The 26,796-nt window shown below is 37.7% G+C and overlaps 1 protein-coding gene across 3 annotated transcripts in view; it reads left to right on the top strand.

Moving 5' to 3' along the window:
• GAK (cyclin G associated kinase) overlaps positions 1-26,796 on the top strand; it is a 67,100-nt gene that overhangs the window by 9,149 nt on the left and 31,155 nt on the right. For 2 of the 3 annotated variants that reach the window (XR_013180154.1, XM_054652642.2), the window contains exons 4-14: positions 526-640; positions 1,073-1,215; positions 2,926-3,051; positions 4,157-4,246; positions 10,212-10,347; positions 10,920-11,032; positions 11,566-11,677; positions 13,840-13,963; positions 21,827-21,876; positions 21,963-22,111; positions 25,824-25,946. Coding sequence is in view for 2 of the 3 variants with exons in the window: in XM_054652642.2 (XP_054508617.2) it covers positions 526-640; positions 1,073-1,215; positions 2,926-3,051; positions 4,157-4,246; positions 10,212-10,347; positions 10,920-11,032; positions 11,566-11,677; positions 13,840-13,963; positions 21,827-21,876; positions 21,963-22,111; positions 25,824-25,946 (1,281 nt within the window). In the remaining variant the exon portion in view is untranslated. Of the gene's footprint in view, positions 1-525; positions 641-1,072; positions 1,216-2,925; positions 3,052-3,249; positions 3,286-4,156; positions 4,247-10,211; positions 10,348-10,919; positions 11,033-11,565; positions 11,678-13,839; positions 13,964-21,826; positions 21,877-21,962; positions 22,112-25,823; positions 25,947-26,796 lie in introns of those variants that run through there. The other variant, XM_077172196.1, reaches the window with a different exon arrangement.

Below are 26,796 nucleotides of genomic sequence, written 5' to 3'. Positions count from 1 at the left end.
CTCAACTTTTTGAACTGAGAGTGAAACATGATAAAGGTTTTAGCATGAAAAATTTTTACTAATGGTGGGAGTTCCTTGCCCTTTTAGACCTCTAATTGTTTTGAACTTAATTACTTAAAATTGAAGCATGGCATACTTAACACTTCTTTGGGAAAAATAGGTGAGGATACAATTGCCCTTTCTTGATCACCCATCTAGAGAAGCAGCTGATAATCAGATGTCCCTGCTACTCCTGCTAGGCAGTCGTTGTCAAAAGACAAAAAGAACTAGCCTTGTTACTGAGTCCAGTTTATTCTAAGCCATAATCATAAGGATTTTAATTTTTTTTTATCTTTTTATTACATTACCTTAGATTCCTTTCTCAGATTTCTTACAGCTGAGGCATGTATTTCCCTGTGTTAGTTAGGGTATTGAGTGCAGCTACTATGCTTTCTGTGGTTTTAATCTAATATTTCAAATGAACTACTGGATGCAATAGTATCAATTGAACTTGGGAGTCATCTTCCTTGAATGTGTTATCTCCAGAAAAAACTTTCAGGTCATCCCAACATTGTCCAGTTTTGCTCTGCAGCATCTATAGGAAAAGAAGAATCAGACACGGGGCAGGGAGAGTTTCTTCTGCTTACAGAGCTGTGTAAAGGTAAACTTTATTTCTTTTCCCACTAGTGCACACTTCTTCTGGCAGCTGTTTTGTGCAGGTTGCTCGTTAACTTAAAAGCTTGGAATGATTGTAGAAGATAGCATGGTTCAGTGGAGCTAGAGTTCAAACTTATCTTTTCTAGGATAAAGATCATGGTTTTTTTAGACTACAGTTTAACCTTGTCTTAAATATGAGGTAATGATTAAGTTTTTTGTGTTTGAGACTAGTCAGAGAAGGAAAGAGTGTAGGAGTAGTTCCTTAGAGCACTCTTTCTTTTGTCATTGCAGTCAGTGTGGACTTGCCATTTTCAGAAAATCTATTTAATACAACTCGAGATTGTAAGCCTTTCTTGAGAAGGGTCTATTTGTGTCAAGCTTTCAGAATTTGCAGTGTTCTCTGTGTGCTTATGAGAATTTCTCTCACTTCCTGCAGGACAGCTGGTGGAATTCTTAAAGAAAGTAGAATCCAAAGGACCTATCTCTTGTGACACAGTTTTGAAGATCTTTTATCAGACCTGCAGAGCAGTGCAGCATATGCATAAGCAGAAGCCTCCTATTATTCATAGAGACTTAAAGGTATGTTACACTATTTAAATAAAGGCTGAATTTCTGAACAGCAGAGGAGCCTGTTGGGATGGATCAATGTTAAAAATTATTCTTGAGCATAGTGCTTAGATCTATTGCCTTGCTGTAAGCGTTGACTGTGAAGGTCATCACTGAAATACTTACATCTCTTCAAACAACTTCTTCTCCTTGTGCTTGCTGTTTAGAAACTGCTTGTAGTCTTATCTGAAACAAGCTGGCAGAAAAGTCGTGTGTATCATGTTTTGCTGATTGAGTTAGCCTAAGTATTTTGTTTTTGATAAAATACTCAGTTACAACTAGTGAAGTGCAGTTCTGGGGTAAGTAAATGGGTAAAGAATGGGTAAAGCTTTGAAGGAGAAGAATGTTGAATTATTTGTGAAGGATTACTTTGCCATTGAGAATGTGTAGTAACCTGTTAGTTTTAGAACTGGTAACTTGCATTGTACTTCAGTGCTTGTTTTTAATTTGAATTGTAAAATTTGGTAAGCATAATTCAGGTTAGGTTTTGTTTATTAGGGGTGTAGCTCATAAATATAAACCTAGTTTTGGTGACAGCACTTTTCTGTTTTTTTTTTCTTGGCACCATTGAACAGGCTTTTAGGTTGTGTCAAAGATATGTTAACCATTCTTCACTGAAATTTCTATATGCCAGCCCCTAGCTTTTGTAGAAAAGGTGCATCTCTCTTCTGAAAAAAAACCCCAAAACCTATTTACAAATAAATACACCATTTCTTTCATAGCCAGCTGCATAGACATTGAGCTAATGCTGTAATTCAGAACCATTTTGTTTATTCTCAAGGAATGTGTCTTCCTGACAGAGCTAAAACATAGGAAAAGACAGGAATTTGGTTTATGCTGGTCTTATGTTGCAGAGGATGCAAAACAAGATTAAATGATTGTTGTGCTGCAAGAGGCAGAGGCCTTACTACAGCCAAGAGCCAAGTAGGGATCATTTAACTGTGCTACCCTTTTTAGCAGTCTAAGCTAAGGTCAGCAGCATAGAAAACTGTTAAGTCAGAATTTTGAGCCAATTAACTTTGACACCTTTTTGTAACTTCATACAGAGGTACAAATTTTATTTTCAGTCATGTTGTGATTATGACTCCAAGTACATCTTCCCAATAGTTCTAATTTATGAAGAAGAAAAAGGCAGGGATAATGGATGATGAGCTATCCAGGGAGCACATGTTTCTCAAATAGCTGTTTTCTGTCTCTGCACAGGGTCACAGCTGCTTATTTATGGGTGTCTCCTAGCAGCCTCCTTCTCTACTAGTACCTCCTTGTTTTTGCCTATAGCAGTCCTAACCTTCATCCTACTGCAGCTGAGCTAACAATGTTCGGTTTTATGCCTGAAAACATTTGGATTCTAAGACACTGCTTCTACAAGTTCTTATCTGAAAAAATGGCATTTTCTTAGGCTCTAATGAAATTACTTGGTTTTTTTCCCCTGAGGTTTATTTTTTGGTCTCTGGAATGTTTCCTGTTCATGGTGTGCTTGGTGCTTCCTTTCTAAACTTGACTATATTGCTACCATATAAAACTACAGTAATGTCTGAAATCTTTGTTTTCCTGTAAACAATTCTTTTGGCTGAAGTGATTAGTTTTCATATGTATGCACAAGTAAGATGATATGTATAAAAGCATGTGTGTTAGGGCAAAAAAGACGTGTATTTTAATCTGTTTCTCTACATCTTTTTGAAGGTGGAAAATTTGCTTATTAGTAATCAGGGGACAATTAAACTTTGTGACTTCGGTAGTGCTACAACTATAGCTTACTATCCTGACTACAACTGGTCTGCACAGAAGAGAGCGGTGGTTGAAGAAGAGGTGAGACTATTTTAATGTGATTTAATTCTAATATCAATAGTGGAATAATTTAACTGTTACTTTTAATCTAGTATTAATTCATGAGACATCTAAGACAACTGAAGATTTTTTCAGTTAGAGTGTTATTTATAAATAAGTTTTGGTTTTGTATTTGTTTTGCTAGAGTTGAAAAGCCCTCTGCAGTTACAGTCATAGCTTGTGTTCTGTAGCTACATGTGGAAACACTTCAGCACGGTCAGTGTCCATTCTACAATCTGCTGTGAAAATTAAAATGGTTGCTAGGGCTTCTTCTAATTGCACTGGACAAGAAATTGGTTGTGCCACACTGATGTCCATCTTCTGATCTGTTTTTACTCAGTTGAATGATCTGTAAATGAGAGGCAAGTCTGCTCAGCAGAATAGGAATGGGCAGTATTGCAGTGCCTTGGATTACAGTAACCAAATCTAGCATGCAGTGTGCTTTTGCAAAGTGCCCTTGTTGTTAGTTTAGAGTTGAGAGTAATGCTAGTAAATCTGGTGTAGTACATCAGAGGGAGAAATGCACTTAAGTTCATGTGTACAACTTCTGACGTCACAAGCCCCTGTTTTGCAATTTGGTATTCTTGGAAAGCATTGCACTGATGAAATGATGATGTCATACCACTGTCTTATATAGTCTGTGTAAAAAGATGGTAGAAAAGGTCATCCCAGATATTCTTATGACCTGAGTTTCTCTTTGGATGTGTCTGCACTGTCATTAAGTGTGCTGAGAAAGTGAGAAAGATGCACTGGAGTGTGAATTCACTAATTGACTTATTGTTGATTTTTGGCATTAGTGTTCCTGTCCATTTTTGCCTCATGTAGAACAGTCACTTTATGTGCTTTGCTGTTTGGAAGGACTCTTGATGATCGCAATGTTATTTGAGTCCTACTCTTCTTGTGACCTTATGTCAAAGCTGTTGTGACTATTGCAGGATTCAATTGATGGCTTTTTCCATGACAAGTGTTTCTGAAATTATTTTTAAAATGAGTGTACTATCCATTCTACATGGAGAGATGTTTCCTTGGTTGAATGCTGTTAAAGCTCATTGTTCAAGATTGTTTCAATAAATTCTGTCTTCTCCAGATCACAAGGAATACAACACCAATGTACAGGACACCAGAAATGATAGACTTGTATTCAAATTTCCCAATTGGTGAAAAGCAGGACATTTGGGTAAGGAGTCTTTTTTCTTGCTTCGTCATAGTTGCTCATGTCATAGTGAAACTGATTTTGCAGGCTTTGTGTTAGTTTATTGATTAGATGTCTTAGATCAAAATAAACTTTAGTATGGATTCTGTATCTAAATGTTAAACGAATGAGATGTACAGTGCAAGGATTTTTCCCAGATCAAACTTGACTTCTGTTTGAGAGACAATGCTGAACTCTCTAAGATTTGGTAGAACTGTTGCCTAGTTGGAGCTTGCCACCATAAATCCGGAATACTTAGAGTCCTTAGATTCAAATTGCCTTTTGTGCCCTGCCATGCATATAATCCTGGGACAGCCTACGGCTGAGTTCAAAATGGTTATGTTCCAGGTATGGAATGTAGCTAAAATACTGACACATATCAAGAATGAGAACAATGCAGATCTCATTCATGCTTTGTGCAGAATGGATGATAAGCTGTTCACATTCACTAAAAAATCTGTTATGAGAATTAAAGGTAAATATTAAATCCTCAGCTGTACCTTTTCCAGCTGCATAATATTGCAGTACTGAGGTACTCCCCAGCAGTGCAGCGCTTAACAACTCAGTTTGCAGAGGCAGATGTCAAGCTGTTCAGTTCTTACCTGTATCAGCAATGTATCAAAAGACAAATTGAGAAAATGTAATGCTGGTGCTTTAAAAAAAATTTATGGAATCTTGGAGCTTCATTCAGTTTATTAAATTAGTTGCAAGATATTGTGGAAACTCTTGTTCAGTTTCTACAGCTGTTGGTGATGTCCTTGTGGCAAGTGAAGAAACACAAATAAAACACATTTTTTCTGACTGTTTGGTCTCTTCACGTGCATTAAATACTGTCAGCCTGAGCCAGGATTACAGAATCACAGAATCACTAGGCTGGAAGAGACCTTCAAGACCATCAAAACTAACCCATGCCCTAACACCTCAACTAAACCATGGCACCGAGTGCCACATCCAGTCTTTTTAAACACATCCAGGGGTTGTGACTCTACCACCTCCCTAGGCAGACAATTTCTGCACTTTGTCACTCTTTCCATAAAAAACTTTTTCCTGATATCCAACCTATATTTCCCTTGGTCCTTGAGACTGTGTCCTCTCATTCTGTCAGTTGCTGCCTGGAGAGAGATCAACCCCCACCTGACTACAGCCACCTTTCAGGGAGTTGTAGAGAAGTTGTAATGTCATCTCTGAATCTCCTTTTCTCCAGATGAAATAACCCCAGCTCCCTCAGCCATTCCTTGTAGGCCTTGTGTTCCAAGCCCCTCACCAGCCTCGTTGCCTCCTCTGGACATGCTCAAATGTCTCAAGGTCCTTCCCAAACTGAGGGCCCAGAGCTGGACACAGCACTCAAGGTGTGGCCTCACCAGTGACAAGTACAGGGGAAGAATGACTGCCCTGCTCCTGCTGGCCACACTATTCCTGACACAGGCCAGGATGCCCTTGGCCTTCTTGGCCCCCAGGGCACACTGCTGGCTCATGTTCAGCCGGCTGTGGACCAGCACCCCCGGGTCTCTTTCTGTCTGGGCACTGTCCAGCCACACCATCCCCAGCCTATAACGCTGCAGGGGGTTATTGTGGCCAAAATGCAGGACTTGGCACTTGGACTTATTAAACTCCATCTTATTGGACTCTGCTCCATCCAGCTGTTCCAGGTCTCTCTGCAGAGCCCTACTTTCCAACAAATCCACACACACTCACAGCTTAGTGTCATCTGCAAATTTGCTAATGAAAGACTCAACACCCTCATCCATTTCATCAGTAAAAATATTGAACAGAACTGGCCCCAGCACAGACCCCTGAGGGACACCCCTGGTGACTGGCCCCAGCTGGATGCAGCACCATTCACCAGAACTCTCTGGTCCTGGCCATCCAGCCAGTTCCTAACCCAGCAAGGAGTGGGTTGGCAGTCCAAGCCTTGGGCTGCCAGCTTTCTCAGGAGTGTGCTCTGGGAGACAGTGTCAAAAGCCTTGCTGAAGTCCAGGTACAACATCCACAGCCTTTCCTGAATCTATCAGGCAAGTCACCTGGTCATAAAAGGAGACCAGGTTGGTCAAACATGACCTACCCCCTCCATGTTGGCTGGGTCTGATATCCTGGCCATCCTGTAAGGGCTGTGTGATGACACTCAGTATAAACTGTTCCATTACCTTGCTGGATATTGAGGTCAGGCTGACTGGTCTATAGTTATCAGGATCTTCCTTCCCACCTTCTTTGTGACTGGGTGTCACACTGGCCAGCTTCCAGGCATCTGGAACCTCCCCAGTGAGCCAGGACTGATGGTAAATGATGGAGAGAGGCTTCACAAGCTCATCTGCCAGCTCCCTCCTCACCCTGGGATGGCCCATTTGGGCCCATAGATTTATGAATATCAGTGGCTCAGCAGTTCTCTCATGGTCTCCTCCTGGATAATGGGGACCATTCTTTAGCTCTCTCATGGTCTCCTCCTGGATAACGGCTTCCCTGACACCATCTGCCAACCCAGGAGGACAGTTGTCCTGAGGACAAGCCATCTTCCCAGTAAAGATTGAAGCAAAGAGGGTGTTAAGCACTTCCACCTTCTCCTCATCTGCAGTTACTGAGTTCCCTCCCACATCCAGTAGAGAACAAAGGTTGGTCTTACCCTTCCTTTTGCCATTAATATATTTATAAAAACATTTTTTATTGTCCTTTGTAGAAGATGCCAAATTAATTTCAAACTGAACTTTTGCCTCCCTAACTTTTTTTCTACATGCTCTAGCAACCCCCTAAAATACTTGGGGAGACACCTGACCCTCCTTCCAAAGATGATGCATCCTCTTTTTATTCCTAAGTTCCTTCCAAACCTTGTTGCCCATCTAGGTTTGTCTTATTAATGTCCAGTCAAAAACAAAACTAGAAATGTGTTTAATAAAAGCCTTACTCAAAAGGGTCATTGCAGTTTATTTTTTGTTTAAAATAACTCTGTATATGTTAGTGTTAACGTGGTGGTCTCCTGTTTTGGAAAGATCTGTTTCATTTACCGTTCCTGAGTTGGAACATACTGTTCTGTATTTTTTCCTTTATGCTTTGGGTTCAATAAGAATATAAAAGTATTTGGCAGTAGAATATGGTCCTGTCTCTGGAAGCATAAATGATTTGTATTTTGTGCTTAGGATAAAAAACCCAATTTTTCAAAGAAAGCAGCTAGAGTGATTAACACTCTTGAGTCTGTGTGTTTATCACTGTGTGAGCTTAAAAACAAAGGAAGTAATGTCTGTATTAGAACAGCAGCACAGATGAAAGGTTATTATCAACCACATTGACTCCACAATGGGAATGTGATTAGGTGTCATTATAAGTCCAGAGTTTCTTAGACTTGGCTGACTGCTTTCTGTACATTTCCCACCTAAGTCTAAAGATCAGAAAATAAACACTAAATCCAAATGTTTTAGTTACTTGTTTTCAAAATTAATGTGAATTCCTAAACTCAAATTCAACTAAGTGACAGGCTGTTCCTTGTCAAGTGATTTTTCTTCATGCTTGAAAGGCCTTTCATACCCTCTCACTCTCAAAGATTTCTGAAAAAGCAAAGGAGTTGACTTTGGAAATGTTTGTTAAGGAGCAAAATTTCAAAGCTGGGTTCTTCTAACCAATATCTAATTAAAAATTTTTAATGGTCCATGAGAGACCTCCTGCAGCTTTTAATTCGATGTGAGCTGAACAATCTCTTCATTTAGTTTAATTTGACTTAATTTTACTTCAGTCTAATATCTGTGTCATCCTGCAGCTATACTGTAGAACTTTAGTGTGCTGCTTGTTGCCTGAAGCTAGTCAGGGGAAAAATAACAATAATTTAATTTGTTCTAAACAATCCCACCCCTTTCTTGTCCCCTCAATCCCTAAACACTATCTGAAACTTTTAAACCCCATTATCACCTTAAGGAAGATTTAAATTAGTTGCTGGTAAAGGACCCAGTAGCAGGTCAAAAAATTACTCCTAGCTATTTTTGATTCCTTTGTCATTCTGCTTTTTTACCTTCTGGCATGTGAGTGCTTAGATGGATCTGGGTAACTTTTGTAGAAGGACTATGCAGCTTTGGGACAACATCTTGGAAATGGACTCATGTCAAGTGTAGCAGTGCTGAGGCTGTGTGGATGATGTTGGCTTTGAGGACTTGCCATGCTGTAACTGAAATTACCTTCTATCCAAATTGAATGACGGTGTTTAAAACAGCCAAAATTTATCACAGTTACAATCCTAAGTTATGGGTAGATCAGAGGAAATGAAAAACATTCTCCAGCAATTGAAGGAAAAATCAAATCTGAGTGGCCTCTGTTTCCTGTGTATTCAGCTGGTTGCCTTGGAGCTTTTCTCTCCTGTGTGGTTGTGGGTGCTCTCTCCTGATGCGCAGAGTGTCTTGGACTGTACAGGGAGTAGTTTCATTCCTCTAACTGAATGATGATCTACTTTGTGAGCAAGTGTTTTGTGGAAGAGTAGATGGTATTTTCTGTACTGCTCTGCTGGATTAGTTAGGGTGGACTGTATTATGCTACACATTACGGAGGCTTTTTCCACAGCCTGACAAAAATGTGCAAGAATATACAGAATTAACATATGTACTTTATTTCTGGTCCTGGTCCTCAAAGTATTTTGGATTAACTAAATCCCTACACCTCAGAGACTTCAATAACTTTCAGACCTTAGAAGTTGTTGGGATAAATTGAGAACCAAGGGCAGTTGGAGATGGTGCACACAGAGGGCTAGAGGCAGTGGGCTGTTTTCTTAGGGAACATCTTCAATGGATTGCTTCATTTGATATAAAATATCAAATGCTTACGTAACTATACATACTGGGGTTCAGAAGAAACTTAGAGGAGGAATTTTTCAACTCATTGTGCCAACAGTTACGTGGAGGCATTGGGCGCTTTATAATCAAACTTTTATAGGTAAAATGGAACATGTTTCTGTTATGATATTATAATTCTGCCAGCATATTTAATATCTTAATTGATTTGAAAGCACATGTATCAATTTACATTTACTTCAGTAACAGATTCAGTTATGCTAGCTAATTCTTAATGCCTGGATTTTTCAGAGATTAGAATTCAGAACTGACTTCTGTCTTTGTTAGTTGTTGTCTTCTCAGGTTACAAAAAATCTCAAGTTGGACACAGGAAGGAACTTGGAAGTCCCCAGGATGTAGTAGTCCAGGTTTTGTGATTTTTTGAGGCTTAAATAAACTTGTCATAAAATTATCTTAAATTTTATTTGTTCCAAGAGTTGAATAGCCATCTGACTGTAGGGAATAAAGGGACTGTCATTTTGGCTTATTTTCCTCAGACCTTTATCAGAAGATGTGTTTTAGAGAGAGTGTTGTGTGTCTCCCTAGAGTTATTTAAGCAATTTGCTTAACACTTACATAATCATCTAGCTTTTTTACATCTGGCTGTATTGCATAACAACATACATAAATTCTGTCTTGACAAATAAAATGTGTCACCTTGCAGCACAGGACGGAGATATGAAATAAAACTTGTGAAACTTTTTTTGAAAGAATAATCCTGCTCTTGAACATGTTCAGTATGGCAAGACTACTCATTTTTGTGTGCTTTGAAATTCATAAAATGAATTTCTTGTAATGACTTCTAAATGATTTTTTAAAAATTGACAGGAATAGTTCTCCCAAATGACAAGTGATAGGACAAGAGGAAATGCCTCAAGTTGCAAAGGGGATGTTTCGGTCGAAATGTTAGAAAAGATTTCTTCACTGTAAGGTTTATTGGGCACTGGAAGAGGCTGTCCAGTGCAGTGGTTGAGTGGTTGAGTTACCATCCATGGAGGCATTTAAAAGACGTGTAGATATGGTACTGAGGGACATGGTTCAGTGGTGGATTTGGCAGTGCTGAGTTAACATTTGAACTTGAGGATCGTAAAGATCTTCTCCAGCCTAAAGGTCCCCAAGATCCTATGCAGTATTTCTGTTTACCTCTGTAGGCTCTGGGCTGTATCCTGTACTTGCTGTGCTTTAGGCAACACCCATTTGAAGATGGAGCTAAACTTCGCATAGTCAATGGGAAATATGTCATCCCACAAAATGACACCCGCTACTCTGTGTTTCATGATCTCATTCGTAAGTTTACAGTGTTATTTTATTCGTTGTCTTTGTAGATACATGTTGTTATTAACAGTTGTTTTACTGATAGTTAAATGTTAGTGATATGTGAAGATGAAAAAGGTAAACTGCAGCAACTTCTTATTTTACTAATAATCCTAATCCATTATAGAAAAATTATGAAATTTTATGTGAAAGTTGCTTTTTTAGTTTCTTTTAAGTGTCTTGCCTGATATCTGAATTAGTCCATTGAAACAACCGGTGTTTTGATTTGGTTTCTTTGACTTGATTAAAAAATTGTTTGTTTTAGGTTTCAGATAGGTTACTGGAAATGTTAGTTATTGTTCCAGAAATGTATCTGACTGCAATAGTATTAGACACAAAGTTACCTCTGATGTTCTTTATTTTAATTGATCCCAAGGTGTATTCTTTGAATACTATTATGAGAATTATATTTGGATATTGATTTGGTAGTTTCTCTACTCTGTTCAGGTGTTTGCTTATTGCACTGGAATGTATTGAAAATTATTATCAGCTGGGAGAAAAGCTTTGAAGGGTTTGTTACATTGTCTGGATCTCCTTTTTGTTAGGCTCTACTTTGAAAGTGAACCCAGAGGAGAGATTGTCAATCACTGAACTCGTGAACCAACTGCAGGAGATTGCAGCAGCTAGGAATGTCAATCCTAAATCCCCCATCACAGAGGTAAAATGTCTAAGGAGTATAATTGATTAGGCCTCCTTTCTGTCCTCTGCAGTGTATGTGCATTTAGTAAAAGATTTCAGAGCAGGTCCCCTGTTTGTTCGTATTTTGAAAATTTTGCAATGATTTATTTTGAAGTTCAGTTGAATTGATCAGTATCACTCATAGGATCTTTGAAAATATGCCCTTTAAAGCACAGAGACCTTAAAAGAAATTTAGTATTTCTTACTGCTTTTTGAAAATCTTTTCATCCTCTTGGTTTAATCTTTAGTACGCTAGCGCTCTGTTTGACATGCTGTGTTCTATCATAATTAACTTGTGCAGAAAAGTTTTGTATATGAGGGCTCTTCTTACACTAACTTGAAACCACTTAGGCTCTCCTGTTTAATGCTTAATTTGCATTAATTAGTGTATCTTAACTTTCTTTGGCTTTGTCCTAAGTTTGCTTGTTCTCACCAAGGAGCAGTAATTTGCCAAGCATAGCAAGATGGCTAAATTAGCAAGAAAATTCTCATCTGGAGTGTTATTCTCCTCAGCTCCTGGAGCAGAATGGAGGCTATGGAAACAATGCTCAGCCTCGGACATCTGTGACGTCTGTTTCGCAGGGCTCCAAGCCTGCAGGGCAGCTCAACAATATGTACAATGCAGGTATGTTCAAAAAGAGATGTCATTTTAGTATAAAGACAATTGCATATTTTCCATGGGGGAAAAAAAGTAATATGGGGATTTTAGATATTTTGCTCTAGTTCTAGCTATTTGGTATTTATATCATTGCTTCTAGCCTTGTATTTTTTTTTCAAGGTTTGATTTTATGTTGATATGCAAGTATGAATTTCTCAAGTTCATTGCTGTGCAAGATAAAAATTATGTTTCCTATGGAAAATAATTTAAAGTGCACTATTAACCAGTAGAGGTATGAGTGTTGACATAAATGAACTAAAACTTGATGAAAGTGTGGTTGTGAGAAGCAGTAATGATCAAACAAATAAGAGCTGTAGAGGAAGAGTCTTCAGGTTATGAAAAACAGGTGAAAATAGCTTATTTTATACCCTGAAATTTTTTTATTAAATGAGGTAAAGATATTTGAAAGTGCATTGTCTAAAGAGCCACGTTTAATAGGAGTTTGAATTTACACTGTTAAAAATCCTTGGGTTCTGTATTTTAATTAAAATGTTGTTACCTTGTGGCAGAAGGTACTGAAATCAGGACATAGCCTGAGGTAAAAAAAGTGACAGTTGCCTCTGCTTTTCAAGAGGAACTATTTAACATCAGATGTGTTATTACATAAAAAGATAGCAGCTATTTGTGGTGTGTTCTTATCACTTTATGTTAAAACGGGCTTAATGTTTGGCTAAATACAGAGAGCTTAATAAAGAAATGCAGAAGAAATTGTAGGGATATTCTGGCTATGGACCATAGTAGTTCAGTAATGCTTGGAACTTGCTGACCTCATATGTGTTTATTTTAGGCTGCAAAAAACCTATATGAGGAAGAAATTCTTCCGTAAGCACCTGGGTCCACCTCTCTTGTTTTCTCTCCTGCCCAAAAAGACCTTGAACCCCCCATGATATTTTGAAGTGCATCTGACAGTGACAGTAGTCTAAAGCTATTTAGTTTTTCACTTCCAGAAGAACCATGTATGACAGCTTCAAAGGAAAAAGGCAGCATTTAGTCTAATGGGTATCCAGTCAGCACTTTCAGGAACAGCTGTAGCTGGTGCTGCCTTGAATCCAGCTAATTATGGAAACGTTGTCCAGGCCAAACTTTAGGAGAGGGTTGCACTGTAGGATGTCCGTGGTAAAGAGGAGGAGTTGGGGTTCCATCTGAGAAAAACAGTTGTTGGATTAGCAGAACTAAATGGAATCAAAAAAAGGTCTCCAAAATGACACAACTCAAAGCTGACATACTTAGTCTGTAGAAATAGGTAATCCAGAGTATGTTCAGTTGAAAATACTTAATATAGTAAAGAAAATAAGCTTGATAGGCTTATTTAGATGTAGTTTTTTACTATTCTTTCTGCACCCATATTAACTATTATATCTGAATATGGAGCACTTCAATTAGTGTAGAAGATATCAAGGGACTATATTGTATTCAGTTTTCCTTCTAGCTTGATATTTCTTGCTTGATATTAATTATGATGAACTGTCAATGAGACAAGGGATATTAATTTTCCAGGGGAAATGTTAAAATTGGGTAACATTTATTGCACTAGTAACGTGTATATCAATTTCTGGGATAGAATCCAACATCCTAATGCAATTATAATCAAAAGTCTGTCTGGTCATCTGTTTTGTGCAAGAATGCCTACTGTTTGTTGTATACAATCATATTAATAGGTATATTGTGCTGTGATGTTGTGCTATCTGGGATGTTGTGCTTAAAACTTAAGCTTAACTATGCCAGCTGCTTCTGAAGCCCTGCATTAAAATATATCTACTGGAGATGATTAAGTAGATCTGCTTATGATAAGCTGCACTTTAGAAACTGGTACTAAAGAAAGGCAATGTTTGCATTGACACTATGAAACATATGCCTTACTTCCAGAATTTTCTACTTTGTTTTCTCATAACTACAGACAGCAAATGAAACAATGTGTTAGGTATATCACTGGTACTTCCTGACTGCTGGAAGTACTATTTTTTTGCATAGGTCATAGTTAAGGAGAACTTTAGAACTGCGAGCCTTACAGCAAGGTGTAGCCTGTATGTGCATTCACTTCCTTCTAGCTTTATAGGCAACATACTTTAAGTCATATCCTGAAATGGGCTCCATAATAAAGTACAATTATTTTTATTCAACTACTCTAGGCCTGACCGTTGCGGAATGTGACCAGACTTATGGAGGGTTCTTTGATATTCTGAGGGGTGGAACAGAGCGATTTTTCACTAATATTAAGGATACATCTTCTAAAGTTATCCAGTCTGTGGCCAAGTGAGTAAAAAAAAATAAAAAAAATAAAAAATTGTGCTGATAAGAGTTCTAAATGAAGGCACAGAGTTTACTCCAGAAATGGTATATTCAGCATATTTGTCCAAGTTTGAGCTGTAATAACTGATAGCTACCCCCTGAGATTTTATGTATGATATTAATACAAAAGTTACTTCAACAGTCATGTACTAGAATTGAGAATGTTGCAGTAAAGAGCCTGTCTGTAAGTACTACTTGCCCTACTGTAAATACTGAAAACTTTCGAGACATGAGCAGGTGGGGACTGAAGCAACATGGAGAATTGAATTATTAGATAGGGCCTTCATGAATAAAAGAGGAATTAAAAAGATGGAGTGGTGAAATGTACAAATCAAGAGAATATGTGAGGAGGGGAAAATACCTGCAGGGAAATAAGCTCATCAGTTTGGTTTCCAGGTGGAATCCTATGCCTTCAAGACAGTGTGAGAGGCACTCTTTGTCTCCTGTGCCCTGTGTTGCATGTATGAATACTCTCATGTTTAGAGGTATATGTTTTCAGATTTGTATTGTGTGATTTTTTTTTTTTCTTATCAGGTTATCAGTCCCATTTCAAATAATTCTATTACCTCCTTATGACCAATATTAACCAGTCTGTACAATTTATACATTTTTGGCTCATAATAAAATTCTATGCAGTGTTAAAGAGTTTTCTTAGTTCTAAGAAATGAAGAGTTCTAAGTAAGAGCAGGTAAGTCACTACTGAATACTTTGAATTAGAGCCTCCAAAAGAATACTGAACTCTAAGTCTCACTGTAGGCTTTGTATTCCTTTAGATATTGAGTTACAGCTTGCGAAATATGTTGTTCATATGTAGGTTTTTTTCAGAATTCAAGTGTTACTTGTGCATAGTACTGCTCTAAAGTATTTATAATGGTCAGGTAAGTTAGATTTGTAGATTTTGCACCTCTGTATCCACTTCAAGTGTGTTTTTAGCTGTTGGCTCTTACGCTTAGTCTGTTAAAACTTCTAAATATGGCTTAGAAAGGCCAGGTCCTCTATTTTTTAAAAGTTACAAAAGCTGCACTGCTTTGGGTTGTCCTTAAGCATTCTATAGAAGTAACTGGGACAGTGGCATTAAACTTTTCTCCCTGGAAAAAACACATGGACGGACACAGGGCAGGGAGGTGTACAAGGAGAATAAACTGTTGCATGATGAAAAGCAATTTTGACAAAGTTACAAGCCCTACTTTCCCATGGCTGTCTCTTAGATCTTACTATGTTTTTATTGTACACTACATCCATCTGAAGTACTCCTACACTTCACTTTCTTATTCTCTTGACTCCACATGACTTTCTGGGTGCACCTTCATCACTTAGTTATGTTTGAAGCAGTTTTCTCTTCCTGCTCTTGCAAGTGGTTTCTTCCTTAAAGGCTTTAAGTTTAGTCACTTTTTTGAATTTCATCTTGTGCAGTTTTCCCTTTTCTAGCAATGGGTTAGGACTGTCTAAAATTGTCTTTTTAATATGGAGTGGCTTATGCTGTGCCTACACCTTATTTTTATTTCTCTTACCTTACAGATGGGTGTAGCTTTTTGCTTTGTGTGATTTCCTTTGCTTCCATAGTAAGTGTAGTGGGCAAGGAATAAAACAGTAACTGTACATCCAACCACATCTGCAGAGCTCATCTAGCAACTTCTGAAGTACTGGACAGTGAGTACTTGCTGTCTGAAAAGATTCTGTTCAGTTCTCATGCTCTTCTCTACAACTGTTTGTTTAGATTATGGTGACTGCCTAAAATAAGTCTTGCATCTGTCTTATTATTGAGAATTAGTATGCCTCTTCTCAGTTGCTTGTTAGTGTTCTGTGGCTGAACACAACAGCTTACTGCATGGCTTGTGGAACTTACTAAATATTAGTCAAAGGAAAACTCACTACTTTTTCCTCATTTGTTGGAATTACAGTAAGTCACATATGGACGTTTACTAGAACTGAGTATCTTGAAAATGTAATTGTTTGATCTCATACTAGTTCGTAGCTTTTAGTGGGAGGGTATATACCCTTTTGTCATATCCAAATAAGCTCAATTAGCCAGAGACCTTTTCAAGCTGCTGAGGATTACACATTTGTGTGGACTATGGTGGATTGACAGAGGGCTGTCAGACAGTGTATGCTATGTCCCAAGATTGATCATGAGGAGGTCAGTCCCTCTCAGATGTTTTGGACTCAGTTGGTTGAAAAAGGGTTTTGTTTAGGTGACTCTTCACCATCACCTTTGACACAATATGTGAAACTGTCAAATTTTTGTTTAAGTTCTGTACTATCATAAGCAAATCTTGGTGTTGTGGAGCACCCTCTGTCTCCATACAACTTGGTTCTTTTCCTGTGTTATCTGAGTGGATTTAGTCATTGGGCTGAGGAATGAGAAGAAAAGAGGAAATGCTCCAAGCATGTAGTTCTGCTAGTGAGAATCAGTTGCTTTAATACTTATTTTTCCAGTGACTGAAAGACAAATTCTCTCCACTTGTAATTTACCAATATTATTTAACAGCCCTGAGTTGTGTAGTTTTCCTTCTTTGTATTGCCTTTTATTTTGAATCCTTGCTGTATTTAACAGTGAAATGGCAAAACATGAATTAACATGACCAATACTTACTGTTCTGTAGAGCCTAAGGTAGACTTAAGTCCTTTAGTATTTTAACATTGCTAGCATTTAACATTCACTGTTCTGCTGAGAGTTCCACCACTGGGCTTGTGCATTTTTAAACTGTGTTTTAATCAAGCTGAGTTGTTAATTCTTTGTTTGCATCTGCTATAGGGCATGTCTGTTTCTGTCACATTCATTCTCTGCCTTCACAAACTTGTGTTGCGGATATAGCTGATACAATCGGCGATGTGAGAATACCTCTTCTGCTGTTTCATCTTTGACTGCCTTTCCAAAACTCTTCAACCAACATAAGAAGCAGACATTCTGGAAAAATTAAAATATCTCTTCTTTGTCATGCATTTTCCTCACCCCACTTAAGCACTTTTGGATTCTATCATTTCATTAGGTAGGCTCTCTCCTTCCTACTTATCATTGCTTTTTTGAATTACAGGGTTACTTCCTTTGTCTGCAGACAGACTTCTATCTTGCCGAATCCAAACTACAGTGTAAGATTTAAGTATTTTGTTGGTGTGATAAAAAAACTTATCTTTTTATTTTCTGTAGCTGCCTTTAGCTTGATTCTGATTTTGGTCTCTTATTAGTTCTAATAAATGATAAAATCTGAGAACTGAAACACACATTACAGGGTGCTTGGAACAGGAGAGTAAATGAGGACTATCTTCATTGTCCCCTAGTCCACCTCAGTTGCAAGTGTCATAACCTCTGTTGCAGGTTCAGGTCAGGCAGATGCAGCAGCTTATAGATATGTGTGAGAGGACAAAGAGCAATGGAGGTTCAGCCCTCTTGTTACAAACTGCCTTAAAAGCAAGTACCAGGTGGAGATGGAGAAGATATGCATTGCTTTGTGAAGTGGCACCATCTGCACAGACAGGAGCCTCGATCCAGGAGATGTGCCCATATGTGCCTGAAAGCTCAGCCTGCAGCTGTGCAGCCCACAGCATTTCCCTGTTAAGCTCTGAGAACTTTTTTTTCCTTGCTTGTGGAGCTTCTGTGCTCTTTTTTGGGTACCAGTTTTTATGCTTATTGAGGCCTGCATCCATACAGGTTACAAAAAACATAGCTAAATGTTTTAAGGATCAAATCTTCACTGGTATTGAAAACAGCAGGCAAAACTTGAGATCAGTGTTCATTTGCTTTGTCAGAACAATTTCTTTTGCTGAAAAGATTATAATGTAGGAATCTAGGAACAATTAGCTGCCTTTTATGCTTGCTTTCTTGGCTTTTAAGGTAATTTTGTTTCTTGTTTAATATTTTATTTAATGGATATTTGCATTGCACTAGGTAGTTGCATGATTAATTCAGTTTCATGAAGCAAAACCAAGTGGGAACAGACTGATGTGAATTTTATTGCTGTTTTCTTCCTGGATTTTAAAAATAAAGTAAAAAAAAGATGGATAGATATTTTTTTCCAATCTTGTAAGTGTAGAGATGTCTGGAGGAAGATTGTTTAGTGTTAGGGCAGTATTTAATTTAATGGTTTATATGTCACATTGTAGCTGTGCTGGTTAGTCTGTCATTCTTGGTTCTTTATCATCTTCAGTTGTTAGTAAAGAGATGGTACTGTTGTAGAATTTTGTTCTAGTTTATTTTGTGAGTTTAGTTGCTAATTTTAGTTCCATTGTTTTTAATTTGTTGGAATGGTCTTTTGTTTATTACTTATGGTCTTTAGGTGCATCTAGTCTCTGGCAAGAATGATAATGCCAACCATTTACACAGTGAGAAGTTTTTAACATGTGGTTAGAACTTCCTATTTTTGCTTTGATATTTATTCTGCAAAATCAGAATTCATGTCTTACTTGCTTCATTTCATAGAATCAAATGGTAGTTTTGAGTAAAAGCAGCATCTGATTCTCGCCCCTGAGCAGTGGGCAGGCACACCTTCAACTAGACCAGACTAATATCCATCTGCTCTCTTTCAGTTTAATGCCATTCCTTCATATCGTGTCATTACATGCCCTTGCAAAAAGTCCCTCTCCAGCTTCCTTGGAGGCCTCCATCAGATATTGTAAGGAAATAACCCCCTGCCTCCATACAGAGACTAGACTAGTCTAGTCCTGTCCCACAGTGAAGTAGACCCAGTTTTGAAGAAGTCTGTATCATCAGATAAGTGCTAAATGTTGGTGTCATATCATACTTTTTTTTTTGAGTTTAATTAGACCCTTAAAAACACAGTGTTTTCCCATGTTGGACCACAGGCTGAAAACACTTCATGTATGACTATGTTTGCATGCTTTTTGTCTGTTATAACCTACCAGCAAAACTGCTATCTAAATGAAATTTCTGCTGTTAAGGATATGAAAGGAAAGACCTTATTTGTGATTTTTAGCCAGATAATTTTATCTTGAAATGCATCGGAATGTTTAAACAATGTGAAGAATACATGCTTTTTTCACCTTCTTACTGTTTAAAGAAATCTCAGTTACCATTCTGACATACAACACTGCTGAAAACGGAGTACCATGTGTTCAGGTCTTACTACTGAAATAGCTGTGAAATCTTCAGAATAAAGTTCAATGAATTCAAGGATATGGTGATTTTTTTTGAGACTTGTGTTAATTTTACAGTTAAGAAGCTTCATTTTAATTAAAACTATGCAAAAATTCTGAAGCTTTTTCAGTGTAATAATAACATACTTGGAATACTCCTGCTAAAATATAAAGCTTAGGTTGACTATGCTGTGCTCTGTTGTTGACATACTAAATTGCACTCTTACATCTATGTGTGTATGATGAGATCCATGCTTCTAATGTTGCTTTTTAATTTAGACAAATGTAAAAACCAAAGCTCAGTTGAGTGGTGTTGGTAGTAAGAAGTCATTATCTGAAAGTCTTCCCAAGGGAATGGGTGTGAGTACTGTTGGTTTTTTGCTCTTAATAGTTTTGTGCCAATGTTACAAGTTACTGCTTAACCTCAGTGTTACAGTGTTGAAGGGATAATGGTTCTGTGTTCTACAGCTGTGGTATTAGTTGGCCCTTTACCTTGATACCAAAAAAAATTGATATTAGAATGATTACATGTTTTCTTACTTGAAAATGTTGGATGTAATCCAGAAATAGCATTTGACTCTTCTCATCTCTGTAAAGGGCTACAGCCATCACAAATTTTAGTAAGTAATTGTTATTAGCTCTGAATGTAAATTTCTGCCTTAATTAGTTTGGCTGCAGCAGGATTACCATCTGAGCTTACATGATGAAGTATGTCCTTCCAAAGGTGCAAAAAATTTTGAAATTGTGCCCATTTGTCTACATCCTTATGCAAGGTTTCTCAAGGCTGAGGGTTTTGTTGATTTTTTTTTAGTGCTATGTCTAGTGAGACTCAAACTCCCTTGTGGTTTTAGTTTGAGACAGTGAGTCGTTATCATTTCTAGGACACTGATTATGCTATTCTGCATAAATACTGTTAAATGGCATTGCATACAGAAGATTTTTCTTCTCCAATCTTAAAATCCTCCTCACTATCCTTGAATATTAAATATACAGTTATATATACAATATGTATTTTTAATCAGTCCCTCTAACCTCCATCATTACTAGCAAGCAGTAAAGAATCAAAACATAGTGTTCTTTCTTGGTATTTCAAAATTTGAGTGTAGTATCCTAGGTTTGCTCTTCTAAGAAGTGTCTTGAAATTTTGTTGTGATACAGAAGTTTTGTTAGTGCCTCTGAATTAATTAAATATGCATCACAGTGTTTTAATGACATTTTGATATTCTGGAGTTAATAGGCTACTGAGATATTTAAGGTAGAGTAAATCAAATTCACCCATTAGTCTAAATCAAATTCTGTTGGTGAGTTTTGTTCTTTTTTTTGCCATTCCAGGAGTGCAGACTTGTGTAGTTATACTCGAGGTTGTTGGCCTACATTGGCTCTCTTCAGTTTTTTTCTCTTGCTTTTTAATTCTGCTACATAGCAGATACCATAGAAACAAAAAAGTAAAATTAGTTAATTGTTGATATAGTGTGGATGATTAGGTAAAGGTGCAGGGAATTGACCTAAGTATTACTGGGAGATTTTTTTTGAAAAGTCTGCACTTTTAAACTGTGCACAGTTGTATGAGAGAGAGATGAGTAGTGACTAATGCCTTGCTCACTTATGGGAGCTCTGGAAGTGAATTTTTGTAATAATTATTTAAATGAGGAAAGAGATTCTGGTACTCTTTGTGTTGAGTGCAGGTAGCTCAGGGTGCAGCTGCAGTGGGAGCTGCAGGTTGAGCTCTGGCCAGGAGCCTGAGGCAAGAGGTCAGGAATTGCCAACATTTGGAAAGGCAAAGGACACAGGGGCCTGTGACCCAGCCAGGTGACCGGACACTGAGGCACTGTGGGAGCCAAGGACTCGGCAGGAAGAGCCCAGACTTTGGCACCCATAAACTGTGAGGGCATAAAAAAGCCCACCAGACCCCAGACTTTAGCACCCATAAACTATGAGAGTATAAAAGCTCGCTGTTTCCTTTTTTGGGAGTTCCTCCTGGGAGGCAGCAGCTCCAGCTCTTACTCTGTTGCTGCCAGGAGGATTAAATTACTTTAAGCAGCCATAGATCTGGGACTCTGCTATGGGAAGCCTGGGGTCCGATTGGTAAGGAGACCTGGTCTGCCTATGTGAGTCTGGGGTGTGCAGGGAGCAGGGAATCAAGCGGGACACCCATTGGCTCTCCAGCTACAAAGGGGCTTCAGTTATGGCAATGACAGGTCTGGTGGTGGTTCAAGTGTGACTGCCAGAGTCCTTCCTGAATGGCTAGACAGGGAAGTGTTCTTAACACTGCCCATATGGAATTTGGATATTGGGCAACATGGCCATCTGTGATAGATAGTAACATGCCAGAGTTGTGTAATTTAAACTTTGATGTTCAACTAGTAGTCTTTCTTTTAAGCGTTGAGACATTCTTCATTAAAGATATTAATGTATCATCATTAGGCTTTCAAACTGACACCCTTCAGTGCATTTTTATCAGTGAGAGCAGGGGCTAGAGGAGTGAGGTAAAGATTAAAAGTATCTGTACAAAAACCCACAGATGGTTTTGGTGCAACTAATTTAAATGAGTAACTGCTTAAACACAGTATCTGTTCTGAAAGCTCAGTTTTGAAACTCTAGAAATGTGAATGTAACGAGCCTCAGATGGAAGAATTGAAACTTTGTTCGTAGTGGTGAGTGCCACCGGAGAGCTCTGGCTTTTAGACTTACGGCTTGAATATGTCCCAGTATTAAAACCAATGTGTTTTCTTTCAGTTATGCAAAAGGAGACTTGGATATATCATACATCACTTCCAGAATTGCTGGTATGATATCTATATCTTTGTTAAACATAATTTTTCGTTGCTCTTAATACTTGAAAAAATTCACTTGCTGTTTGTTCTGTCTTCAGTGATGTCCTTTCCAGCTGAAGGTGTGGAATCTGCCATCAAAAATAATATAGAAGATGTGCGGTTGTGTCTGGACTCTAAACATCCTGGCCATTATGCTGTGTACAATCTCTCTCCAAGAACATACAGGCCTTCAAGATTCCATAACAGGGTTTGTATAGTTTTTGTGTATTTCTCTAAAAGGCCTTGAAACATAATGTTTTCATTATACCTTCAGATTTTTATTGTAAAATAGGTTAAAGTAGGTTAATCAAAAATAGGACCAAAGAGTAAGTAAAAATACAAGGTCAAAGAGTTACCTATGTTTTCCTTGTCCTTGCTTTAAAACCAAACTTAACTGGTAGCAGACTAATCTTTAATCTTAAAAAATCTTACTAATCTTAAACAGACTAAAGTCTCTTTTTTCTAGGATAGTAATATCTTTGAAAACATGCCTCATGTACGTTATGTGTTTCACATTTAAGTGGAGAATACTTAAAGTAATGAAAGTCTTACTAAAATGTCAATCTCTCCTATATTCTACCATTTTCCTCTGTCAAGGACATAGTGATTTGCATAACCTGTTCGCTGGAGTTTCTCTTTGCCCCATTACATACTATTTGACTCCCATACGACTCAGCATAGCTGACTGATTATTCCCACCATCTTCAGTATTGTTGTAACTTACCTGAGCCTCCATTATCCTTCCTGGCAATTTCTCTGATACTAATATGAAGGCATTTGCCTCATTCAGCAACAAGGTATTGAGAACATCTTGTTAGGTGCCAAGATACTGGGCTTCAGTGTTTGCTCCTAAGTAAAACTTGACTGTCCTGGCTCAACAGTTGGGACTGTTACTGTGTAGGGAGTTGTCCAGCACCTTAACAGTCTGAAGTGATCATGCCCCTTCCACACAATACTGTCTGCCAAGAAGAGAGTCTAGAACCATTATTAGTTACAGAATAATAAAGCCTTTTGGGCCTTATTATACAGAGCCATCCTTAGCATTATTTCAGTTACCAGAGTTGACTTCAAAAGTTGGGGTGAGGTATAGTTAAGGTATTCTTCCTATCGCTATCACTTTCTTTTGTTTCCTTGTAAACAAGATAAAGTATTTTCACACCTGAAAGAAACCATTACTGCCTCTTTGGAAGAATGCAATCAGCTCCTTTATGTGTATCTGGTTCAATATGAAGTTCAGGCAGAGGCTATTCAAGATGGAAGGCAAAAAAACTTGATTACACAGGAAATCTACTGCATGATTATTTGTAGCAGGTACCTCAAAGCAAAATGTTCAGCAATTCTTTTTAGCACTAGATTGCTGGAAAGTCAGAGACTGGTGTGGTGAACTGATTTATTCCACATCCTGCAAAGTGATCAGTCTCTGTTTATGGAATGATAAATTCTGTGACTGGGAATTTGCTTACCAATGGATTTTTTAAGTTACGCAAATCTGAGGTGTCTGTACACCTGGTATTTCTGATGTGTTGGTACTAAGAATGGTAATATGATCTTGATTTTGTTCAGAAGTCATAGTAGGTCATAATTAGTTGAAACATTACAGGTTCATGATCACTTTATGGTCTAGGAGTATTTAGGAAGGCAGTTATTTTACTTGAAAACAATCTCTAATTGTATTTGGAACTCTTACCTGCCTATTGAAATTGAGATTTTTAGCAATACTGACTAACTTAATTGTTCAGTTCTGGATGACAGCATCCATGTAGGAACCTAAAGAAGCTTAGGTTTACTTTAATACTGACAAAAGATGATTATGGCAAGCCTTTAAACATGATCAGAGGAGAACAGCTTCTAAAATTTTTAATTATGACACTTTCCTTAGAAGGTATTTATGAAATTACATATTACTAGATTCTTGCTGTTTTCTATCTGTATGGATCTTCTACAAATTTCTTTAATCTTGGTTAAAATTAATGGTAGTTTTGAAACTAGCTTCTCTGCTAGTTTTGAATCCTTTTTGGAATGGATTGCTCTGGGAGTTTGGGCACTGTCCATAATTCTGCTAATTGTCAGGACATTTAGAGCTGAAAACACAGCTAAAGAAAAAGAAGGTAATGTTGTTTTTGTTACATCTTGTAGGAAACCTAGTGTTTGAGTGGAAAGTAAATAGTAGATTAAAATGAAAAAAGTCAGTACTTTTTGCATTTTTGAATACACTTTTTTAGGCTGTGTTCTGGTCTGAAGCTGCAACACTTCAATTTGATTCTTTTGTGGTGTTGTGATTTAACTTGAGCCAGCAACCAAGCTGCTTGCTTATTCCTCCCTGGTAGAAATGGGGAGGGAATCACAAGGTGAAAGAAAGAACTCATGGGTTGAAATAAAAGCAGTTTAATAGGTAAAGCAAAATCCACAGGTACAAGCAAAGCAAAACAAGGAATTTATCCACCTTTTCCCATGGGCAGGCAGGTGTACAGGAACACAGGGCTCCATCGTGCATTATAATTCCTTTGGAAGACAAATGCCATCTCTCTGACTGTTTCCCCTTCCATTCTTTTTCCCACAGATTTATGGGTTGAACATGATGTCCTTTGTTATGGAATATTCCTTTGGTTAGCTGGGGTCACTTGTCCTGGCTGTGTCCCCTCCCTCTTGTGCACCCCAAGCCTGCTTGTTGGTGAGCTGATGTGAGAGGCAGAAAAGACCTTAACTCTATCTAAGCTCTGCTTACCAATAAAAAAAAAAAATCCCTGTGTTATCAACTTGGTTCTGTCACAAATACAAATTGATTCCCTCGCAAAACACAGCCTCATTTAGTTACTATGGAGAAAATTACTCCAGCTGAAACCAGCACACACTACTGTTGTAATACTTGAGATGTACTGAAGCCCACATTGAATCCTGTGGTGAACAGGGATATAAAGGACTTTTTGCCTTAGCTTTTCTTTGTTTACTGGTGACTTTGCATAAGCTTGCACTAAAAAAGGAGTGTGCAATTTAAATCTCTTGCAAAGTGATGCTTTCTGAAATGGCCTTATTTTTAAATTAAAATACAAGAGTACAATGAAGAGACTTACACTGTTTATTTCAGTCTTTTTTCCTGTGCTTGGACAAACACAGTTTTTTGTGATAATCAGTACAGGTAATTTGTATCAGAATAACCCTTGAACTCTTTATCTAGATAGGAAGACATATTGCTGATAGGAAAACTTGGTCTTCAATATCTGGCAATTGCAGTTGAAACTAAAAACAAATACAAAAAGCTTCATTTGTAGCTTGCTTTTCAATTCTTAATATAGCTAACTCTTTAGGTGTTTCAAGTGCCCCAAGAATCAAGTTTCATCTCCTATATCCTTACTGGACAGTTGATTTTAAGGATATAGATTCTTAGCAGTGAAGCTGATTTTTTGTTAGTGTTTTGAAGCAGTAATTGTAAATGGAATATTAATGAACGATTCAAGCTCTTTGAACAAAGGACAAATATTAAAAGAAGCCTAATCTTTCTGTTGTTGGGGTTTTTTGCTGGTGGGTTTTTTTTGTTGGTTTGGTGGTTTTTTTGTTTTGTTTTGTTTTGTTTTGTTTTGGTTGGTTGGTTGTTTTTTTTTTGTTTTTTATTTGCTTAAGTATATGTGCACAAATTAATTTGAAAGCTGTTTTATTTTACTCCTTGCTCTAAGAATATTTCAGGTAGTAATCTGAGTTCTTTATACTTCTTGTGCAGCAGATTTGTAGACAGAACTGAAGTTTTATTGGACTTCTTTGTAATGTTTACACTGTGTAACACTGCTTTTCTTGAGTGTCTTTCTTAATTTCAACATGACGGTGGCATTCAAGTGTAAAATTGCCTTGTAGACATTTGCATAACCTAGGTTGTGTATATGTGTCAATATTATACTGTTTCTCACATCTCTTGTCTCTCACTGCAGGTTTCTGAATGTGGCTGGCCAGCAAGACGAGCACCAAATCTTCAGAATCTCTATAGCATATGCAAGAACATGCATTTATGGCTGAAACAAGACCAGAAAAATGTTTGCATTGTGCATTGCCTTGTAAGAAATTGGATTATGTCTGAAGTGCTTTATTCAATAGAGCTTTAAATTGTGAAGAAGGGTGCTGGTATCCATTCAGTTTGTGATTGTTACTGTCTTTCTTTGCTGGATGCCCCAGGGTCAACTCCTTCCTGCTGTGTTTGTAGGGAAGTTACTTACATCAATTTTCTCCTTAGGGAAATTGGTATGGTAATGTAGCCATTGCTTACTTGCATTTAGAGTGGAAGGCAGTATACAGGCAGTATTACGGGAAAGTATCCTTTGGAAGAAAAAAAAATCCTCTCTACTCTTTCAGTATTTGCTCCATTTTTTGTTTTCTGTGTGATAGATGGGTGTACACTGCATTTCCCGTTGCTGTCCATTTAGAATGTAATCTGTACCCACAGAATTTCAGAAACTGACTGTAAGACTTCTGGTTTACCTGCTTTTGCTGGCAGCAGATTGCTCTGTAGATTTCACTATTCTCCAAAGTATTAATAACTTTGATATAACCAAAAAAAGCAATAAAACTGTCTATAGAGCCACCTCATGTTAAACATGGTAGGGGGAGGAATGAATTTAAAGAATACTTTGCTCAGAATTTGAAAATTAGGTCACTCTTGCATTTGTTTAAGATAATTGTATGTGAAATTTTGACATTCTTCTTTTGCTGCAGAGTAAAAAACGAAACGTGGCTATGTGACAATACTTGCAATGCTGCTGGAAAGCATTGAAAACCTGTCTGGTGATATGGTATAGCCATCAATAGGGAATATCATTATCAGAGTCAAAACCAGGATTTGTTAATCTGACAAACCATATTTTTGAGTTTTCTAGTGTTTTGAAAGTAAAAAGCCAGTTGATGTCAGCT

This window comes from Agelaius phoeniceus, chromosome Z (assembly GCF_051311805.1).
Source record: "Agelaius phoeniceus isolate bAgePho1 chromosome Z, bAgePho1.hap1, whole genome shotgun sequence".
NCBI lineage: Eukaryota > Metazoa > Chordata > Aves > Passeriformes > Icteridae > Agelaius > Agelaius phoeniceus.
This window is presented reverse-complemented; position numbering and strand designations above follow the sequence as displayed.